Consider the following 15,668-nt stretch of genomic DNA (forward strand, 5'->3'; position numbering starts at 1 on the left):
GGGGGGGGGGGGGGGTAGTAATATATCAATACATAATTTGAGCAATATACTGTATTTAAAGCCACAGAGCGAAATACACTTTGTAGGTATTTGCTTGTTTTATATGCATCAGTGAAAGGACTTGTCATCTTACCTATTCTTTAGGTGCTGAACGCTCCCCAAGCAACGGAATCTGCCGTTGACCATGATGGCCATTCTGGTGCACAGGGCCTCACATTCCTCCATACTGAAGACACAAAATGGTAGACACAGACATTAGATACAGTGTAAAGGAATTGATGAACTAGAAATCACATCCCTGCAAAGGTTAGTCTATGTCAAATAAGCTAATACCTTGTCAAAGTAAAGTTAACACTCCAAAAGCTATTATTGTCATCCTGCACAGTAAGTGGGTAAGCAATACTTTGAATCATGTAAACTACGTAGTACATGCCAATAGGCTACATTTGTGCTAATGAGGATTGCCTAACCGCAGCCTATACCGTACATAAGCTATGTTGCCAACCAATCAACAACAAGACCATGCATTTCAATGTATAGCAGTTAGCTCTTAGCCTAGCATGGCTGAGGTGTTATGGTGTTTCTGGTTACCTGTGCGAGGTGAGCACCACGGAGCGTCCCTCCTTGATGACGCTGTGGATGCAGTTCCATAAGGCCCTGCGCGCTTTTGGGTCCATCCCAGTAGTGGGCTCGTCCTGTCACAAAGAGCACAGCCAGGTTAAGGTTGGCCCACAGGTTGAGCAGGAAAAACACAGAGAAGACCAGCAGCAGGGGGGAGCAAGGCATTATGGCTCTTCTAGTGTTGCATTTTGCTATTAGAAACTTGCTTTCTCTCTGTCTTTGTTTATGTCGTTTCTCTTTCGCTCTCACCATGTCTCTTGCTCTGTCTCTTGCATTGTCTGACCATTCAGTTTCTGTCTCTCTCTCCTTTTATCCCACTCACATCTGATGTGGCCAGCCCCTCTCTCCAGCCCAATAGGAGCAAAACATAAGCCTATGATTTTCCAGGAACCCTTTGAGAGCACTGTGGCGTGCCAGTGGGAGAGTTTTAATCTAACCCTCATTACACAACCATCGCTGCTGCAATCCCCACTGGGAGAACAATTAAACACCAGTTATCTGACTTAGAAGAGGTTCCTTTGTTGATATGTCACATCAAGGTCACCTCCAAGCTGATGCAACTAGTCTGATCCACTTGTGTTGGTGTTTACAGTTTATGTAGGTCTGTGTGTGTGTGTGTTGGGACATGGTACGTACCAGGAACACGACGGGTGGTCCTCCTATTAGGGCCATGGCCGTGGAGAGTTTCCTCATGTTTCCTCCGCTGTAGCTTCCTGCTGCCTTGTCCACATACTTTACTAGGCCCAGCTTACGGATGCCCCATTCAGCAACCTCGCACACTTCCTTCTCGGGCACTCCACGCAGGACGGCGTAGAACTCCAGGTGCTCTCTGCCTGTCAGCAGTTCGTTGATGGCGTCAAACTGGGGACAGTAGCCCATGTTCTGGTGCACTTCGTCTATCTCCCGCAGTATACTACCAAAGCAAAAAAAGTAAGTCTCACATTTAGACTACTGAAGCTCTCCACTGTAATACCTAGTATGAGCTCTCTGGCACAAAATGGCTGACTTACCTTTTTCCAGCCAGGAAAGCTTCTCCACTGGTGACCATGGAGTCTCCTGTCAGCATTTTGAAGGTGGTGGTCTTTCCAGCTCCGTTCACACCCAGGAGGCCAAAGCACTGAGAGAAAGAGAAAGGAAACAGAGGAAATATACCAAAGGAGATTGAAAGAGATTGCATGTCATTGCATCGTGTATTTACTTGTTTTAAATAATCTAATCTTACCTCTCCAGGAGGGATGCCCACACACAGGCGGTCTACAACTGGCTTTTGCTTCCTCTTGTAGACCTTGGTGAGCTGTCGGAGCTCCAGGATGTCTCCGTGTCCCAGTCCGTTGACGATCCTCTGCCTCTCTCTGGCCACGTCCTCGTCCTCCTCACCCACCGGAGGGAGCTTGGTGTGCAGGTTAATGGGCTTGATGCAGAAGCGGTACTGGAAAAGGACGGTGATAATGAAGAAGACCACTCCTTCCACGGCCATGGCGAACAGGTTCTTGCCCACCATGTCCCATTCCAGAGGGGATCGGAAGCGGTTCTCACCTGTGAACAGCAGGAGGAGTGGGTTTAGAGAAATGTTCAAGAGACACCTCTGCGCTGAATTACATAGAAAAATGGCTCATGGGGAAATGCAGTTCTTACCAAATCTCTCCAGAGCGTCGGCCATGGCCTGGTTCTTCACCATGTCGATGAGACCTCGGCCAAGACAGAAGTGAGGGAAGATCAGCAAAACGTTCTTCAGGATGTTGTTGATACCCCCAATCTCCTGAAGAGGAGGAATATTTAACCCTTAATGTCACCAGATAAGTGGAACATTAACAAAAGATCGTGTTAATTCTCTGTTGTCTAAAAAAAAAMAAAATGGCTTCCTTAGGCAAGGATGAGCACACCACATTACGCAGCCAATGTGTGGTGTCCCTTACGTTGTCTCCGAAGAGCTCCATGACGAAGGTGGAGATGCTGCCGTTGATGCCGATGAGGATGTTGACGGAGGTCAGCACCACGTAGGCCGTGCTGGGGATGTTAAAGAAGAAGGATGCCGGGTACATCAGGGGAGTGATAGACCAGCCATAGAGAAGCAGCAGCAGGGCCAGCACTGGCAGGTTGGTGGACGACACATAGGCCTTTTGTTGGAAGCAGACGAAGATGATGATGACGAGCGTCGCYGGGACGATGTAGTTACACTGCAAGACAAACGAGATGACAAGGTTAGCAATCAATCAAACTAATTCTGTTCATGTAGCGCTTTACACTAGTAGAAAACAGCTGCGAAATGCTCAGAAGAAATACTCAAAATGGCCGCTAGGAGTTCTCACCATATCCCAGATGAAGTTGGCAGTCCAGTAAAGCAGGGGCTGCACGCCGCTGATGAACTGCATGTGCTTGGCCTTGCTCACCCTCTCCTGGATGAGGAAGACTACGAAGCTGGCTGGGACGAAGGACATGGCGAAGATCACGCAGATGGACACCAGGACGTCCACTGAGGTGGTCATCCTACGGGGGGGGTTTGGGTGGTCAGTGAGTTGGGTGGAAAGGAGAGTACACTGTGCTAGGTACACTTTACAAACTCTACATTCTACTAGGTAATTTACATTTACTAGGTCAAATACTTTAATGATGTCATTGTTCCAAGATGTCCGTGGCGTGGGAACTTACAGTGCCACCTGGGATAGCTGCTCCTTGGTGAGGTTGAGCGGGTGGTTGAAGGCGCGGATGCCAAACTTGCTGGGGTCCTTGCCAGGGGGCAGGTTGGCGCGCAGGATGCCGTTGTTCATCACGTTGAGGAAGGCTCCCATGCTGTGCCACCCCTTGTTGTTGAACCAAATCTTGACATTGTTCTTGGTGTCCAGACCATTGATGAAGCTAGACAAGCTCTCCAGGAATCGTTCTGCGGCTGCACCCTGAAGATAAATAATAACAATGGTTTAGATTGGTGGCARTGATGTTGTGTTCAGTGGCAGAAACCGAGGTATAGTGAATGTGGGAATGAATGAATGGAAGTCTCACCTTCTCCAATTCAAAAATATTCCTCACTCGAGCGATGGCGTCGTCAATTTCGTCAGCTGGGGGGAGGACGTTGGTGCTCCTGGCACCCAATGAGAAGCCACCGTACCTAAATTCATTTACCCAGATTTTGTTCTTCAAACTGTGATAAGAAAAAAAGAAGCATAATTATTTAATGTCAATTTGGGCTAGACAGGTATACAAAAACAATTGTATAACTCAATTATTGTACATGCTATATCATACCACTGTTATAAAAGATATGCAATATATATATGAAAGTTATACCTTTTCCCAATGATCTCTGCATAGGTCTTCACCAGATAGTCAGAGATGTTTCTGTTGGTCAAATTTTGCAGGGTGTCTGTCTCGCTGATCTTCATCTGAGGGGGTGGCAGTCCTCCGGCTCCAGCAGGACACTCAGGGAGCATTTTCTTGCGGCCGTCACAGCTGCAGGCGCATGCGGGGGACGGCTCCTCCATGGTCCAGTTACCTGAGCGGAACAGTTCCAGAAGGGTCTCCGGGACCTCCGGTATGGACCAGTCTTCGTCACCCATCGTACAGGGAGTGTCACTGAGGRAGGAGGAAGGAGAGAGAGAGATTGAGAGTCATTATCTCCTAAAGAACATTGAAAATATGTGCCTCATCATACACCTATCTGTCATTTTTATTTCCTCAAAGACAGGAGAAATTGTACAAATGGCAATAGCCATTTTGTTAGACCCTGGCATATTGAGACTCACGGTATGGGCTGTCCTTCCATACAGCGCGTTCCAAACCCAGGTCCTTCGGTGAGGGCACTCAATAACCGTTGTGTGCTAGCGTCTTCAGGGGCGTCATCGCTGATGAAGAGGGACTGTTCTTCGTACATCCATGGCTGCAGCTCCAGACTGGGGTACTTTCCGAAAGGTGGGACGATGAGACTGAAGACCAGGGCAATGCACACAAACACAGCAGGGAGTACAATCTGAGCAAAGAAACCTTTTCTGGAGCGTTGAGCGTACAGAAACCTCTTCCAAATCAAGGCCACAAACTGCTGCCTCTTCAGACTCCATCCCTCCACCTTGTAGGAGCCTTTACCGTCTGAGCCGCTCAAGAAGTCTGTCTCTCTGGATTCTGGGTCTGCGTCCGAGTCGTTATGTTCATTGTTGTCGTCGTCAATCTGGGGTCTAAGGCAGCTCTGGTGGTCTCCACCGAAGGCATTTCCTCCACCAAAGGCATGATTTCTACGACGTCTGCGCAGGGGGAGTGTACCGTCTAAGCAAAAACACATACAAAATAACAACAATTAACAGATGCTGACATGTTCTAGAACCATTCAAGACTTAATCATCCGAGTCATACCCACAGGCGATTTCTACAGGGTTCTTACCTGAGGGAACTTCAGTGTCAACTCCGTTGTCCTCTGCCACTTTTAGGAAAATCTATGAGGAGATAGAAAAGACAGAAATCAAACACTATTCCCCAATGCAATGTAAAGTACTTTGAGCATCTAGAAACATGATATCCATCCCATTATCCATTTAATAATCTATTGTAGTTGTACTTCTTCCAGGGTGGTGTCGGAGACGCCATAGCTGGATATGCCCAGGTCAGGGAGGCGATTGTCCATGTCCTTGAAGAGCTCCACGAAGGCGCCGTCCTTGGCCGCACCGTAGGGTAGGACGTAGATGAGCTCGTGGCCAAGGTTTTCCACCATGCGGGCGGCCGGGACGTGCTTGAAGATCAGGCTGGAGATCAGGGAGACGTCGGGGGGCACGAAGGCACTTTCACAGATGGAAGCTGCCTGAGCAGTTTCTATGGTAGCTACTTCGCTCTCGTGTTCGCTGCCAAGGCCTGCGTCGGAGCTGCTCTCAGAGGGACAATCCTCCTCCTTCTTAGTTAAGGAGAAGGTACTGGAGGAGTTGCGGCAGGATCTGAGGAAAGGTTCTGGGCCCTTCTTGACCAGGGTGAGGTAGTAGCCTGTACCCAGCTGGTTCTTCAGGAAGAGGGAGGAGCCCACGCAGCACAGCTTGCCGTGGGAAATGATGGCGATGCGGTCGCCCAAGATGTCCGCCTCGTCCATGTGGTGGGTGGAGAGGATGATGGTACGACCTGGAGAGGGGGAGGGAAAACAGTGAGCTATCACACATGACTCCCCCCAGTAGTTTCTTATGCATAGCTGCTAAAAAGAGGTAAGGAGTTAGTGGTTACCTAGACGATATTGGAGCAAGAGGTCCCAGATGCCCCTGCGGGCGTAGGGGTCGACCCCGGCAGTGGGCTCGTCCAGAATCACAACCTTTGACCCCCCGACAAAGGCCAAAGCCACAGAGAGCTTCCTCTGCATCCCTCCGGACAGTGTGCTGGTCCTAGAAGTGCGTTTGTGCGCCAGGCCAGTGTCTATCAGGATCTGTTCGATCTCAGACTTCACCTGTTTCTCACTTAGACCCTTCAGACGAGCATAGAACCAGATGTGCTCCTCAACGGTCAGCCTGGTCAAACCCAAAAACAAACACGTTAGACTTCATATAACAACTGCTCATAACAAACCAATGTAACTATTGACATAAATATTTCCTGTTTTTGGTCATTATAATTAACTTTCTGTTAAAACTGGTTGCTAATATGATGGACTGGGAACACTTACATGCTGAAGAGAACGTTGTGCTGTGGACAAACGCCCAGACTCTGTCGAATAGCACTCAGCTCCGATCGGATGTCTTTTCCCATGATGTAAGCAGTGCCAGAGGTAGGGGGAAACAGTCCCGTTAGAATCGACCTGACAAATACAAAGATGTCAATACTAGATGAACTCCTTTTAAAATATATAAATGTAACTTTCAACTAAATTTGTATGGGCTATTGTTCACAGATGGCACTACTTGTATGTCATTGCACTTACATGGTGGTGGTTTTCCCTGCTCCGTTGTGGCCCAAGAAAGAGGTGATCTGTCCTTCATAGAAGCCCAGAGTCAGCCCGTCCACAGCCAGCTTCTTCCCGTGCCGGTACACCTTGACTAGGTTCTCTATGAAGACACCAGTTTTCAGGTGGGCTGGCTCTTCCTCTATACAGACAGCTGAAGACACAACACAACATAATGTAATTCAAATGGGGTACAATGACCATCCCATTTTCTTTTGCTTGAATAAACACACAACTGCTCAAATTAATTCGCCCACCATGTGGATAATCAGTTGCTCTGCATCGGAGTTAAATCGGGGTCTTACCTTCACAGCTCCTTCTCTTGTTCTGACTGAAGTCAGTCTTCCTGTTGTCTCCTTCTCCAAACCAGTAGGACTTGGAGAAGAGGAAGTACCAGGGCCTGGGAATACCATACTGACCTGAAGGAGACCACAAAAAACACATACATACATTCAGACAATGCAAACAACAAAACAATACAATACAAGGCAAGTGGCTTCAACATAAGCCTATCAAAATGGTACCCAAACAGATCCATTACAGTGGAATAGTTCAGCTCATGGACACCTACCAGGGAAGACGGACTCGATGTACCAGGTCATCACCATGTAGAGGAAGGAGTCGAAGTACATCATGATGATGGCAGTGGTCAGGCTGAAGTCGTCCTCCTCCATGGGGCTATTGAACAGGTTGTTCCACTGGATGCCGATGCCCTGCTCTTCGAACAGGGCAAAGTACTCACAGCCAAAGCCAAAGGCCACTGGGGACAGCAGGCTCTGTAGAGAAGGAGAGTTGTTAATACAATACATGACCAAAAGTATGTGGACACCTGCTCGTCAAACATCTCATTCCACAATCATGGGCATTAATATGGAGTTGGTCCCTCCTTTGCTGCTATAACAGCCTTCACTCTTCTGGGAAGGCCTTCCACTAGATGTTGGAACATTGCTGCGGGGACTTGCTTCCAATCAGCCAGAAAAGCATTAGTGAGGTCGGGTTCTGATGTTGGGCGATTAGGCCTGGCTCACAGTCGTTGTTCCAATTCATCCCAAAGGTGTTCGATGGGGTTGAGGTCAGAGCTCTGTGCAGGCCAGTCAAGTTCTTCCACACCGATCTCAACAAACCATTTCTGTATGGACCTCGCTTTGTGCACATGGGCATTGTCATACTGAAACAAGAAAGGGCCTTCCCCAAACTGTTGCCACAAAGTTGGAAGCACAGAATCATCTAGAATATGATTAAGATTTTCATTCACTTGAACTAAGGGGCCTAGCCCGAATCATGAAAAATAGCCCCAGACCATTATTCCTCCTCCACCAAACTTTACAGTTGGCACTGTACATTGGGGCAGGTAGCGTTCTCATGGCATCCACCAAACCTAGATTCGTCCATCGGATTGCCAGATGGTGAAGCGTGATTCATTACTCCAGAGAACGCGTTTTCACTGCTCCAGAGTCCAATGGGGGCAAGCTTTACACCACTTGGCATTGCACATGGTGATCTTAGGCTTGTGTGCACCTGCTTGGCCATGGAAACCCATTTCATGAAGCTCTCGATGAACAGTTCTTGTGCTGACGTTGCTTCCAGAGGCAGTTTGGAACTCGTGGTGAATGTTGCGACAGAGTACAGACAATTTTTACAGTCCCATTCTGTGAGCTTGTATGACCTACCATTTCGCAGCTGAGCCATTGTTGCTCTTAGACATTTCCACTTCACAATAACAGCACTTGCAGTTGACCGGGCAGCTCAAGCAGGGCAGAAATGTGACAAACTGACTTGTTGGAAAGGTGGCATTCTATGACGGTGCCACGTTGAAAGTCACTGAGCTCTTCAGTAAGGCCATTCTACTGCCAATGTTTATCTATGGAGATTGCATGGCTGTGTGCTCGAATTTTATACACCTGTCAGCAACAGGTGTGGCTGAAATAGCCGAATCCACTMATTTGAAGGGATGTCCACATACTTTTGTATATATAGTGTATCATATACAACACCAATGCCAATAAGATGATGAGCCTGAGGAGGTAACCAGCAGCAGAAAAAACAATAATGTGTCAAAAGAGAGTTACATTACAAACACATTTCAAAGACAAAGCTGCCCTGTTTGTAGTGGCACTACACTTAATAACCTAATGAAAGTGGCTCCTCTTATAAAATGTCACATGTGGACAACCAACATCAACTCAAAATGTCTAGTACATATAAAAGCATGACTCACAGCGACTATTTTGGCCCCAAAGCCCACATAGTCCTGCCAGGCCACACAGAGGACGTAGGGCAGGTAGAGGGTGAAGTAGATGATGCCCCCGCATGCCGCYGCCAGGTTGGCACGGGCAAACATTGTGCTGATGAGGAAGCACTGCATGATGGTTACCACGGCGAAGGAACCCAGGAACAGGAAGATGACGCCGGGGTCACTGTAGGGCAGCAGGTTCCCCATCTGATTAGAGGAGAGAGAGGGAGGATTCTCATTGGTAAATAGGGAGGAAGTCAATTAACATCAGAAAACAAAAAAAAAACAGTCTCACATCAACATAAAATATTAATACAAGTTATTGTCATGATACCAATATCCCTGAAATATTGTGATGCGAAAAAGGATCATTGTCATCCTAAATCCTGGGATGCAGTGCAATACCTTGAGCAGCACAACCAGCAGGCCGGCAGAAATTAGCAGGGGGATGAGGCTGCTGATGAACCAGCTGAACCACAGGATGCCGTTGTTCAATCCCATGATCCTCATGGTCTCCTTGAGCCTTGCCTCCTTCTCGTACACCACGCTCTTGATGATGATGGCCACAGARTACATCCAGGCCAGGGTCATGAAGAGGGGCATGGAGCGACTCATCACCCGCAGGAAGCTGGAGGACAGAGGTCATAGGTCAAAGGAGGAAATGGAAGCCATTTTAAAGCCTTGCAGTTAGCCACTCAACACAGATCCCAGGTGAATAAGGTCAAATCCTGCTCGGTGTGACTCACATGTCGTCCACGTAGCAGGGGTAGGGCATCTGTTGGATGTAGACTCCCGTCTTCTCYTTGACGCCAGTTACTGCTGTGATGATGCTATGCTCGATGATGTCCTGGAGGTAAGAGAAGCCACCCCAGATGTAGCGCAGGTCCTCAAATGGGTCAGCACGAGGACCAGGGTCCCAATATCTGTTAAGAGAGGGAAAAAAGCAACGCATAAACCCCCCTTCCTGTAAACCTCTTACAAATTCATTCCCTCCCAAGGAGCAAGGTTCACAACAAATTCAAATTTTCCCAAAAAGTTGAAAGGGATCCCCCTTCACAAAAAAATAAAGTGAGTGTTCAAAATGACCCCAATGACACAGGCATAAAACACCGTCCAATACATCTAGTAGATAGATTGGGGCGCTTTGAATCAACATACCCGTCTTTGATCTTGTTGGTGCGCTCCACGTTATCGATGTCCATGCGGATCTTGTAGTTGATGTTGGCCGGCAGTTCAGAGCTGTTGGCCTCAATATCTGGAAACACAATCCCCGCCCAGAACTTCCTTTCGTCCAGTAGCGCCATGGATTTGTTGACCATCCTTTCCTCATTGGCCACGGGCTCCATCTTATCCAGGTTTACACACTGTAAACAAACAAACGCATTTGTTAAAGGCCTATCCTCATCTGGTCTTGGCCAGGACTAGCAGATCTATTCACATGCTGGAAGGGGGGGGATGGGGAGGCTTTAAATGGAATGTTCATCAGGTTCATGGCTAACTTGGTCCAGCTGTGTTTTTCTTTGCCATTTCCCATTATACAGTGGAAGAGGTTGAGACAAAGTAAAATGGCTGCAATTGACTACTGTTTCCACAAGGAGAGGGCAATGACTGGAATGAAAACTCTCAGACCCAAAGCACCTTGATGTGTTTCACTTGTTGTTTTAACGCCCGCAATTATGTCATTGGTATGTATTGCAGAAGGTGCTGAATGGGGACTTTACCAGAAAGAGAACAAAATTGAACTGAGGCTAAGAAAGGGGCCAAGTGACTGTGTGTGTGCGTGAGCGACACATAGAGAGACAATGAAAGAGAGCGAGACCTCCATGAAGCGGGATATGCTCATGATGGCCTGGTCCGTCTCGTTGAAGACTTCCCTCCAGGTGAAGGCGGTGCCGTGGGGATGCGTGTCATGCGAATGTTTGGTCAGGAAGTTGGAGACGTCCTCCACAGTCCACTCTGAGCCCGCCAGTTGGGAGGTGAAGAAGCTGCCAGTGCCATTGTTCTTCAGTAAGGTCTGGGAGAGAGGAAGGAAAAGCAGGAGAGTGACTGTGAGTGGACTTTGTGGTACCGTCCCGCATCTCTCCACAAGATGCCAGTGTTGACCATCTGAAAGGGCTGCTTCCCATCATGTTATTTAATCATGTATTTTGTTGTATTGCTATTTGCTATGTTACTGTGTCATGTCCTGGGTGTTGTCTCCGAGTTATTATTACGGATGCCATTCTATAAGCCAAAAGCATTTCAAAACTGAATAAAATGTTGTATAAGGTATACTACAATGGTGCTCTACAAGGCTAACATAAGTGATGTTGGCTGTAGTAGAGACAACAGATTAGTCAGACATACCCTTACTAGGTCCATGTGTTCGCTGCTCTCCATGAAGGTCCAGACCTTGGGCTTAATTTCCTCCCACATGCCCCCCAGCTCTCTGAGGACCCCCAGCTCCTGGAATGTTCTGTTCACCTGAAGGAGAGGGCGAGAGCGGGACTGTTAGTTTTCTGCTAAAACAACTACTGGGACCAGCGATGTACTGTAACTAAGAGGTATAGTATAACTGATACACACCTCGTGGATGATCTTCTGTGTGGCTGGGGTGTCGGGGGTGTACAGGATCTTGCCCATGAGCAGAGGCTTCAGGGCCTGCCAGATCATCCTGGACACGGGGCTGGACTCCATGTTCCTCATCATAGCGTTACAGTATGGAGCTGGAGGGGGTCACAGAAGGAACAATGACGTCAGGTCCATACAAGAATGTCACAACTAGCAAAGAAATTGGTTACCCACTAAAAAAGGTTTGAATACCACTGAAATACATTAACATGAAGGAGAAGTTGCCTACTGGATGTGTTGTCGTAGGCAGAGATGGGCTCTTCCCCGTTGGTTGTGTTGTGGTTGCCGAACAGAGCCTTGTAGTTGTTGTCCTCGTACCAGTTGAGGGACTTGATCTTTAGTCCGCCACCCTCGGGRTGGCCACAGACGATGCGCGACACAGCCTGGTACATGTGGCTGGGGGAGGATGTGGCGTTCTCCGTGAGGAAGATGATCTCGTTACGCAGGTCTCTCCAACTCTTCATGCTTGCCAGCTATTTGGGACACAAAGGAGTGTGATGTTAGCAAATTGGGTCAGGGGTCATCTTGTGGGATGCAAATGGGAATGTGACCTGGACTTGGAGCAATTCATTGTGATTCAAGACCAGCTTGTTGACATGGTGAGATGGATACATATTGTTATAAGGCAAATTGTCAATGTGTTGTAATGACTGTGTGTTAGTCTTCACCTTGTACCAGCACAGCCATGCTAAAACCACAGTAATACACGCCCCTCGTGTGTTAATGCTTTAATGTTCATTATTATTATTATTTATTTTTAATGCTCTTATGGTATTTTACTACCTTGGTTCCTTGGCTGACCAGCGCATTTTTACAACAACCTGATTTTGCTACCTTGCATTTCTGGTCAAAAATGTATCTTCATACCAAATTATAAAAAGGCGAGACTCAGAGTAGACTAGGAGCAGACAAGGAGCAGACTCAGAGCATTAAAAACACAACAACAGACCTCACAAGAAGCCTGTATAGCGTGTGTGCTAACTGTCCTAATGCCTTGTAATGCACAATGCCTTGTAACAACATTCACACAATACAGTACTAACAAATGTGTCCTGTTATGTCTGCACAGAAAAGCTAGACCTTTTGTGGCAGAATTGCCATTCTATGTTTGACCTCTTCTCTCTCACTATCTATTTCTATCCCTCTTTTCCTCGCTCTCCAAAGCTGGTTTCCTCACCCAGCATGGGAAAACAAAGAAAGTCAGGAGTGAGAAGAAAATAAGTGCCAAAGAGAAAAGGTTACTCTCGGTCATTCATCACTGGGGAGGAGGAGGAGGAGGAGGAGACGTGGTCCCGACTGTTGACTCTCCCAGAGCCTATTTGACAATGTGGTTACATACATGCCAGTCAGGCCCTCCCATCTCCTCTCCTTCCCTCCTCTCCATATAGACGGACCTGACTCAGCCCGGCCACGACAGCAAGAAGGCAGTCACATGGTTCCAATCGAGCCCAGGTGGCGCACCTGGAAAACAGGTGTGTGTGTGTGTGTGTGTGTGTGTGTGTGTGTGTGTGTGTGTGTTGTGTGTGGTTGTGTGTTGTGTGGTGTGTGTGTGTGTGTGTGTTGTGTGTGTGTGTGTGTGTGTGGTGTGTGTGTGTGTTGTGTGTGGTGAGAGAGAGAGACACGGGGAAACAGCTGTACACACTGAACTCTTACACAATAAGTCAGAACCACACAACAGGAGCTCTGGACCCCTCGTGAGTTGTTTCTAGGGCGTTGGTTGGGGTAGGAGGGTCCATACCACTACATAACTCCAGGGTAATGTGCCAAACCAAGTCATATTTATTGACTTAGAGTTTCTTGACATCTTCAGATACATTGTTGGGGTTAGAGGGCAACAAAGTATGTCTACGAAGCTCTGGGGTTGTTTTAGTAACTCCTAATGACGGTACACTATACTGTAGTTAAGAGCCTTCATAAACACTACATAGCAGTTCTGCATAGCTCAAATCAAATTTTATTGGTCACATACACATTTTGCAGATGTTATCACGGGTGTAGCGAAATGCTTATTGCATTGGTATGCAGCTGCGACATACCATGTGTTTGCGGACATAAGAATCTATGTATACTTATAGGGGGTTATCCTTATTGTTGTAAGCAAAGTAATCAGAGCACTGACTGGTTGAGAAAACACAGACAAAACACTTGGGTAGTCTGGCCCGCCATCGAGCCAGTCTTAAAGCCTCCTGTTTGTTGTCATAGGGGCATGCATTCACCTTGCGGTGTAAATCAATCAACTAAAGTTAACTTTCCTTTGCGTAAATGCTGACTTGCCCGCTAACTTGTTTAGAAAGCCTTCCCTCTTTGTTCAGCTGTTCCCAGTCATCTATCTCCTGAGGAAATCTAGGCTCAGAGACACTTGATACCAATACAGTTACTGCCAAGTTACTTACAAGGGCCGTTTTCTATTGCTGTGGAGGACAGTATAACTGACAAAGCAAGAAAATAGCAAGAACACAACGAGAAGAGATATTCTCAATATAAGAGATATCCTCAACATATTTTTCAGACCTACAGTACTTTACTTCATATCTTTCACAGGAGGAAACTGTGATTATCATCACATTAGAACATTGGCCAACAGTTGTCCTCGACATTAAGCTGTTGCTCAAACGTCTAGGGACCAACTACCTCTCCAATTGACTTTCTAGCTACATGTATTAGCAATCCAAACAAATTGGGTCAGGTTATCAGGCAACAAACAAATACTGCAGGGAGTTGAGGRGGACAGCACAATGCCACGTGCTGTTTTTAAGCCAACCTCTCCTCCTGTATGCTGTGAAACTTCAAATAAGACTAGATGAAAGGTTGGGGTGGRGTGAGAAATTTGTGGTGGCCATTTTGTAATGATGGGGAGAAAAAACTGCTGTTCACTGAGTGTACAAAACTTTAGGAACACCTTCCTAATTTTGAGTTGCACCCCATTCTTGATACACACGGGAAACTGTTGAGTGAAAAACCCAGCAGCATTGCAGTTCTTAACACAAACTGGTGCACCTGGCACCTAATACCATACCCCATTCAAAGGCACTTAAATATTTTGTCTTGCCCATTCACCCTCTGAACGGCACACATACACAATCCATATCTCAATTGTCTCAAGGCTTAAAAATAATTCTTTAACCAGTCTCCTCCCCTTCATCTACACTGATTGAAGTGGATTTAACAAGTGACATCAATAAGGAATCTTAGATTGGAAAGCAGGTGTTCCTAATGTTTTGTTCACTCAGTGTACATCTAAGGGCCTTTTCTGTCTGTGGTCCAGCCAACAGCAAACTGTTGATCTTAGGCAGGAGTGTTCGTTAAGACAGTGATAAAAAGAAACATGGTTATAAACAAGAAATGTACTGGGCGATCATAAGGGGGGAGGGGGGGCAACAGAAAACCTTATAGTTTTCATCATGTAATAAACTGCAGTGATGACAGTGATTGTCTACCTCCAAGGCCAGGGAGCCCAGGCTCTCCAGGAGTTTGTCTGTAGCCTTGGCCACCTGCTGGACGGCTTCAGGGTCAGCCCTCACATCTTTCTGTGGAGGGAAGAAGTGTCAATTCACACACACATAGAAAAGAAGAACAGTGACTGTTGTTTTCAACTTTGAATTATTACACTCATATAGCAGTCAATATAGACTGAAAACTCTTGTTTTTCTTAAAACTGCATTGTTGGTTAAGGACTTGTAAGTAAGCATTTCACAGTAAGGTCTACACCTGTTGTATTCGGCGCATTTGACAAATAAAATGTGATATCTATTAAATGGGTAAAAGCAACAACAATAACATAAGATTAAAAAAWRWWWAATTAATAATGTCCTGCAGTTTTAAAGCCACTCCTTACGTCAATGAGCAGAAATATGGAATTTWAAAAAWATATATATTTTTTTAACCTTTATTTATTGGTGACCCATTCAGTTAGGGATTGGTGACCCATTCAGTTAGACTTTGGTTTGTTTTGACTGTGGGTGTTCCTGCCTGTGTAATGGATGTGAAATGGCTAGCTAGTTAGCGGGTACGTGCTAGTAGCGTTTCAATCAGTTACGTCACTTGCTCTGAGACTTAAGTAGGGTTTCCCCTTGCTCTGCAAGGGCCGCGGCTTTTGTGGAGCGATGGGTAACGACGCTTCGTGGGTGTCAGTTGTTGATGTGTGCAGAGGGTGCCTGGTTCGCGCCCGTGTCGGGGCGAGGGGACGTACTAAAGTTATACTGTTACATTGGATCCGGGTCACGGCACCAATGTAACAGTATAACTTTAAACCGTCCCCTCGCCCCGACACGGGCGCGAACCAGGGACCCTCTGCACACATCAACA

General features: G+C 46.9%; 1 protein-coding gene across 1 annotated transcript in view; it reads right to left on the minus strand.

The window, feature by feature from the left end:
- The window catches only part of LOC111965776 (phospholipid-transporting ATPase ABCA1), a 44,220-nt gene that overhangs the window by 2,055 nt on the left and 26,497 nt on the right, over positions 1 to 15,668 (minus strand). Inside the window, exons 8-35 of the mRNA XM_023990060.1 lie at positions 14,801 to 14,890; positions 11,593 to 11,836; positions 11,319 to 11,458; positions 11,100 to 11,216; positions 10,573 to 10,767; positions 9,912 to 10,117; positions 9,500 to 9,676; positions 9,159 to 9,381; positions 8,739 to 8,960; positions 7,092 to 7,296; positions 6,826 to 6,939; positions 6,500 to 6,674; positions 6,245 to 6,376; positions 5,812 to 6,089; positions 5,165 to 5,712; positions 4,991 to 5,042; positions 4,362 to 4,875; positions 3,907 to 4,191; positions 3,622 to 3,760; positions 3,271 to 3,515; positions 2,931 to 3,108; positions 2,538 to 2,798; positions 2,257 to 2,380; positions 1,844 to 2,157; positions 1,632 to 1,738; positions 1,258 to 1,534; positions 592 to 695; positions 134 to 226 (exon numbers count right to left, since the gene is read on the minus strand). Of these exons, the coding sequence (XP_023845828.1) occupies positions 134 to 226; positions 592 to 695; positions 1,258 to 1,534; positions 1,632 to 1,738; positions 1,844 to 2,157; positions 2,257 to 2,380; positions 2,538 to 2,798; positions 2,931 to 3,108; positions 3,271 to 3,515; positions 3,622 to 3,760; positions 3,907 to 4,191; positions 4,362 to 4,875; positions 4,991 to 5,042; positions 5,165 to 5,712; positions 5,812 to 6,089; positions 6,245 to 6,376; positions 6,500 to 6,674; positions 6,826 to 6,939; positions 7,092 to 7,296; positions 8,739 to 8,960; positions 9,159 to 9,381; positions 9,500 to 9,676; positions 9,912 to 10,117; positions 10,573 to 10,767; positions 11,100 to 11,216; positions 11,319 to 11,458; positions 11,593 to 11,836; positions 14,801 to 14,890 (5,759 nt within the window). The remainder of the gene's footprint in view (positions 1 to 133; positions 227 to 591; positions 696 to 1,257; positions 1,535 to 1,631; positions 1,739 to 1,843; positions 2,158 to 2,256; positions 2,381 to 2,537; positions 2,799 to 2,930; positions 3,109 to 3,270; positions 3,516 to 3,621; positions 3,761 to 3,906; positions 4,192 to 4,361; positions 4,876 to 4,990; positions 5,043 to 5,164; positions 5,713 to 5,811; positions 6,090 to 6,244; positions 6,377 to 6,499; positions 6,675 to 6,825; positions 6,940 to 7,091; positions 7,297 to 8,738; positions 8,961 to 9,158; positions 9,382 to 9,499; positions 9,677 to 9,911; positions 10,118 to 10,572; positions 10,768 to 11,099; positions 11,217 to 11,318; positions 11,459 to 11,592; positions 11,837 to 14,800; positions 14,891 to 15,668) is intronic.

The sequence above is a fragment of the Salvelinus sp. IW2-2015 genome, linkage group LG6.2 (genome assembly GCF_002910315.2).
Source record: "Salvelinus sp. IW2-2015 linkage group LG6.2, ASM291031v2, whole genome shotgun sequence".
Taxonomy (NCBI): domain Eukaryota; kingdom Metazoa; phylum Chordata; class Actinopteri; order Salmoniformes; family Salmonidae; genus Salvelinus; species Salvelinus sp. IW2-2015.